The following is a 6,507-nucleotide window of genomic DNA, read 5'->3' on the forward strand; positions in this document are numbered from 1 at the left end:
GGAAATAAGTAAAATGGCCAAGTTTGAAAAGTTTAAAATTGTGAAGATGTAGTTCCGCTTTCCAGACGTTTATAATCGAGACAGGCAAGTTACAAACGTTTATAAAATTCTCGGATACAGTGAAATTATATCTTCGCTATTTTAAAAGACAAGAAACTCAAACTTGACCTTTTCCTTCTATTCAGGTGGGGTCAAATATCCATTGTATCAACTATACACTGAAAATTTGGTATTTCAAATGTGGGTTGAGTTTGTTGTTGGTTCTCGTCCCTTCTCCGAGAGTTTTTGTTCGGGCTCTCTGGTTTTCCTCCCTCCACAAAAAACAATATTGACAAATTCCAATTCGAGCTGGAAACGGTGAGCTGTGAGCCACTCTGGATGTGCCACTGAAATTCCCATTTATTTACTTATTTTTATGATTTATTCTAGACCTAAGCTTTTGAAAACAAATGTTTATACTGTTTGAGAAATATATATCCTCTCTGAGAACAATCAACTTGCCAATAATTCCCTGCCTAGGAGAACTTACCTCCCCCCCCCCCCCCCCCCCTCCGCCTCCGGGAGAAGGGGATATTCCATTGAGTGGGCTATAAGGAAGGTATCATTCGAAAGAGATACCTTTTTCGTTTTTTCATCCTCTTGGTATGTAGGCCTATGTAAAAGGTAGTGAATATTTAAGAATACTTAAAATGATCGCAAAAATAGACTGAACTAAAAGGCAACCAGTTAAATCTAAGAATTAAAAAGTGTAATTTCGGTAGAAATTCCTCGGCAAAAACTACAATGCAAAATTATTATAACTTAAAGGGGAAGTATCACGCAAATTTGCTGTCATTTCAAAACCCAAAAATGTTTGTCAGCAGAAACAACGAACTAACTGTCAAGTTTGTTATAAATTATCACCCCAGTGCAATAAAACTGTCGATTAGTGCCTCTGGCCAGGGACAGAGTAGGCCGGCATGGATTGAAACATGAAAAATGTTAGGCTAATGTTTTTCAAGTGCTCGCATTTTTGTCGCAAGAACAGATCGTGAGTTGTTTCTTTCAAGAACTGAGTTGATTTCTTTCCTCTCCGTTGTTCTAGAATTATTTGGCAGCTGATTATTTCATCATTTTAACCAAAGGTACCATAAACCCCATGATACTTCTCCTTTAAGGGATATTCTTTCGTCTTTGATTTTGATTTGAGGTAGATAAAGCCGAAAGGGATGCAGTTTCCTTTACTTGTGTATATACGTGTAAGAGGCATCTACAACTTCGATAAAAGTGGTGCGTAAAGGCGGCGTCTACCCTCCCCCTCCCCCCTAACATCCCTGAAAAAAAAAAAAGAAAGAATAAGCTCAGCCCTAAAACCCTAAGGAAAATTCAAATTATTTACCTTACCAAAGCACTGAAAAAACATCGTACGCGAGATCTAGAAGGAATTGGTTTTACTCCGAATGGATATCCGAATGGTCACTCTTTGCAATTTTGTTTTACGCAAGGCTCATAATGTCAGAAATATGTTATACGGTCATGAAGTACCAAAGGAAATAACTCATAATATTCGTTATCCCATCGACCTTTTCTTTTTTTTTTTTTTTTTTTTTTTAATTTGATGTCATACACGCAACGGCATAAATGACTGCTACAGTTTTATGCGTATCAAACTTTGTGTTTAATTTTTGGTAGACAATGGCACTGGATTAACTTCCTTTTATGGGCATTTTTATTGTTTGCAGCTTTGAGGTTCTTTTATTTCTAGAACAAAAGCTTGAAAGAACCGACGCTTAGCAAATTTCCGACCGCGAGATTCAAAATCTTCGTTGATGACCAGATGTTGACAATATCACCCTTCTCGGGGGTGGGATAAGGGAAATGTCGCTCAGAACAACGAAAATTTTACCGGGGTACGGAGGGGAAAATTTGTTACACGACGCGCGGGCTGTCGACGTTTCAATGTATTTCCCTTCTTCACGCAAACCCGCGAATGTGAACGTTCAGAAGCACGCTAAAAGGGCTAGAGTTTGTATTCTAAAATACAAATGGAAAAGCGCAAAACAACTACAAGCAAGACCCAGTCATCGGATAAGGAACTGAAAATTTATTAGAAGTAATAAGGATTTTTTTCTGGTTTGTTTAATGACCGGCAATAGGCCAGGTGCTTTTAAAGCCAAAGCCCCTGCGAGGAAAGTAGCCTACCTGCAGCGAAGAACTACCGTATATAGTTACGACACTATCAATTATGTTCCAAACATCAGTAAACTGTTAGGAAGATTAAATTGTCATTAAAAGTATAAGAGAACAAAAGCGTCTTTCGTGTTGTTTAAAAACACAATTGTTGCGCTATTACCGCTGTTACTCCCCTAATTCGATTCTAAGCTGGAAGGATCTCTTTGTAAACATATAAATTGCCGATTACATATGTCAATCTCAAAAAATGTAACAGGGTTCTTGAGGAATTTAGTTACGAACCACTTTCAGTGGAGTAGTTCCTCCTCATCCTCGCGGTATGTAAGATTATGTTTAAGGGTGGAAAATAGTTAAAAATACTTAAAATTATCACAAAATAGACTGAACTAAAAGGCAACCAGTTAAATCTAAGTTTTAAAAGGCGTAACAATATTTCGGTAGAAATTCCTCGGCAAAAACTACTGCGCAAAATTATTGTAACTTCTTTGATTTTGATTTGAGGTAGATTAAGCCGAAAGGGATGCAGTTAACGTTTCTTGTGTATATACGTAAAAGGGGCATGAATAACTTTTGTAAAAGCGATGCGTGAATGCGGAGAAAGAGAAAGCTTCAAGCATAGATGAATTTGAAATGATTTCCCGGCATAATAACTTTAACGAGGAAGAATTAAGCTCGAAAAGTGCTTCAGAGAAGACGGAAATTCGCAGAGAGCAACAAGAAGCCAAGGAACAAGAAGAACAAAAAAACTTCTCCGAATTGTTACAGTGGATTTCCCAGGAACGCAAAGATTTTGTCCACGTTGAGACATTTAAATATCTTAAAGATGTTTTCGCCTTAATGGATGCTATAACAAGACAACTATATTGATTCATGAAACTGAGCGAAACCTCGTAACGGTGACTCTCTCTAGTGTGAAAGTCGATGTACACTGCTTATTATTTTGCATGTTTCAAACATAGCAGAAAATTTTAACCTTTTGCTCTTGAATCTGACGCATGCTCTAGGAATTTCAACTGAGAAATTTGAGGGGGTACTTTGAAAAGCTTTCACTGAGCATGAAGTGGCCGGCGCCATTGATTGAAAGTTTTCACCAAAGCGCGTTCAAACGTGGAACTTCACATGAGACGAACTAAACTGGGCGAATTAAGTTCATGATAAGTTCGACATTTGACTTCATTGAGTTCATCCGACTCAATTTGAATCGACCAACACGTTCTATCCGTCTGCTTCAGACGGAAAGAACGTGTGAAGATCGACTGTGGTACAAACATCGATCGATTCATGCATGAATCCAACTTTATGAATAAGTTAACAATTTACATGATAATGTATATTTTATCCTCGATATCAAACATTTGTGACTGAATTTGTCGAAATTTGGCTCGGTGAATTATGTTCGACGTTTGAACCAACGGACAAGCTTTACCCATCAGGGTCAACCCAAATATGCAATTTAGTTCGTTTCATGTGAAGTTCGACCTTTGTTCTGGGCCTTAGTGATCTACCGGCTCAGTAGACCAATAAGCTACAACTATTTTGTACGTACAGCTATCAGTGACGAAGAGATCTCCATACAAACAATACTGTATCGACAGCAATCAGGAGGGTCTCAATGAGGTTAACTGTCAGCTGCCAAACAGCCTAAAATGTAACCGTCAAAAAAGCAGTCATTATTAACCCTTCAAACGGTTTCAAGGTCTTTCAAATATCACTATTTCAGCTGCTCATCCTGGACTTCTGGCCCCAGTTGTTCAAACGCCGGATAACTTTATCCGGTGGATAAGTCACTATCCGACAGTTTCAATCTGTGCAAAGATTTCGGTATTTCATCGTGTACAAGCAAATATGCACACTCTAACCACAGTCTAGTTTAGGAGTGTACGAAAACCTTGGACAACGTTTAACGTGAAGTAAATTTTAGACCCCGAATAGTACCTTATCCAGCGGATAAAGTTATCCGGCCTTTGAACAACTGGGGCCTGGTTCTCAAAGAATTGTTTTATCTGGCAAACCAGTTTCCATTTTCCCACTATACTCACTTTTCCACTTACTTTGGGTGTAAACTGACATCACAAATATAACTTCCATCTAGGAGTACTTCTGGTTTCAAAATATTAATGATTTACTACATTGACTTTTTTCTGACCAATAGAGAACCTCCAGAACACAATTGTTAATATTGTAAAAAAACAAAAGTTTAATATTAACTGTAACTCTTGGAAGACATTTCCCCTTGATAAAGCTACAAAAGCGTAAAAAAAAAATAAATAAATAAATAAATAAATAAATGACTTTATTTCAGTGTCTTAGTATTTAGCGCTGTAGCGCAGACACTTAGTGAATCAATGGAATAAATATACAAACTATATATAACATTCCACAGCCTGCGAGCAAGCTCCCCTCCTCTTCCCCGAGAGATTGCTCGCCTGAGGCTTAACATACCACCGCCCCTCCCCCCCAGAGACAGGACGTGTGAAAATCGACTCGCGTCATCTTGCAGGATGTAGTACCAAGTTAACTTGTAAAATCCCGTCACATACGCAATATTTCGAGGAAGGACTTAAAAGACCATTGTGACTTAAACCCGCCGGCACACAGGGGAAAGTGCCCGAAAAGTTATCATACACCAACCAAACAAAAAATAATTTCAATCTCAACTTCATTTCGGTTGATCATGCAATATTTATTTCTCAAAGAAGCAATGCAGGCGAAGTCTGCACTGCTTTACAACTGAGAACAGTCCTTCATGTTTCTAATCGTTCTTCACATGTTTCTTGTGAGAGCCTTCAACCCCGCGAATGTCTCCTGCCCAACGGGAATGATTTTATCCGGGGGAAGTACAAATCCCCCCTGACTGCTGCTCCTAGGTCGGAGCTCGACGCAGTAGGAATGCACCACTCCTAGTATCCCGTATGTCCAGTCGGTAGTGTCGCCGGTGGTGGGATCTGAGAGCGAGTAAAAAAATAAAGGAGTGCAGTTCATTTAAGGTTTAAAAGGGTCTCTGTTCGATGTATGCAGGGATTAGAAGGAATTTACTGTGTAAAGAAGATCTGTACTTACAGATAGTTATGGCTGCTGGTCCATACGTGTATCTGGTGCCATGTACATTTTGAAGAGCCCGAACAGCAGCTTCCATGGCAGGTTTCTAAATTATACGGAAGAAGGGAAAAAATACGTGACCCGAAAACTTGATCGAAAGGAGAAGTAATTCTAACGCGTTAGAGAAGATGCAAACCAGTTTGTAACCACTAGAAACTACTAAACAAGTCCCTCTCAAATTCTGATGTTCTTATCTGGGCATATATATTTTTCTTATTTATTTAACGTTACCATATCGGGTGACCTATAAACTATGGAAAAATATTAATCTTTTATAACGCCACTGTTTAAATTTTTCCTCGATAGCATACATCAAACAAATTAACAAGCTACAAACAAATGACAACATAAACTAAGACTATGTCTACACTATGCTGGGTAGCACTTTAGTTGTGAAAAATACTCCGGCCTACCGCCGCCATCTTTCCACTAGAATCCAATCCTCGCTCCTCGTTGTTGACTTCCGTTTCGGTTCGATTCTCTGTTCACATGAAAACCTATCCGTTATGTGACGATTCACTTTCGAGACCGAAGCAGCGCAGCATCTCTCCGGAACAAAAATCTATCCGAAATCGGCGTTTTGTGTGTGAACGAAAGTCCTATCCGATATATGTTTTTGGTGCCGGCACAAGAGCTACCCGGTATAGTGTAGACATAGCCTAAAAGGGCATGGTAATGTTGTTAATTAGTGTAAACGTTAGTGCGATGTGTTGAACATCAAAAACTGTCTAACATACCACACTCAAATTTTCAGTAAATACTAAGTGTTCCAAGCTCTTTCTAACCGAGGCCCAAAAGACCGAGGCGCCAAGACCTTTTTTTTTTTTTTTCTAGGAGTAGCAAGTCAGCGTTTGAGAGCAGATACCTGAAGGTCTGAACTCGTAACTACCCCAATGTAATAAAACATCTATTTAGTAGAGGCTAGATGTAATGTTCTTGTGTAACCCCATGTAACTCACCTTTGATATCATGTACTCGTGTAAACCCAATCAGCTTACCTGTTTATTATAACTTGGGGGATACTTATTGGTGTAACCCCACGGACTCATCCACATCTGCATGTAAGCATGGAAGTCGATGTAACCTTTAAGTTCGTGCCTGCGACTGTACAGATACTTAGCCACATTGTGGGTTACTTTCTCTGAAAATGGGCGAGGCCCGGTGTAAATGTCACTTCCGGGTCTCTGTGAAGTTCCCACCCCTAGATAAAAATACAGGAGAAAAATGACACCGGAA

At 39.2% G+C, this 6,507-nt stretch overlaps 1 protein-coding gene across 1 annotated transcript in view; it reads right to left on the bottom strand.

Moving 5' to 3' along the window:
• Positions 1-4,830: 4,830 nt before the first annotated feature.
• The window catches only part of LOC146463198 (carboxypeptidase B-like), an 11,149-nt gene continuing 9,472 nt past the window's right edge, over positions 4,831-6,507 (bottom strand). The window contains exons 7-9 of the mRNA XM_085084664.1: positions 6,270-6,472; positions 5,233-5,317; positions 4,831-5,117 (exon numbers count right to left, since the gene is read on the bottom strand). Of these exons, the coding sequence (XP_084940790.1) occupies positions 4,936-5,117; positions 5,233-5,317; positions 6,270-6,472 (470 nt within the window). The 3' untranslated portion in view covers positions 4,831-4,935. The remainder of the gene's footprint in view (positions 5,118-5,232; positions 5,318-6,269; positions 6,473-6,507) is intronic.

Source organism: Pavona decussata, unplaced genomic scaffold, assembly GCF_977016875.1.
Source record: "Pavona decussata unplaced genomic scaffold, jaPavDecu1.1 SCAFFOLD_180, whole genome shotgun sequence".
NCBI classification, from domain to species: domain Eukaryota; kingdom Metazoa; phylum Cnidaria; class Anthozoa; order Scleractinia; family Agariciidae; genus Pavona; species Pavona decussata.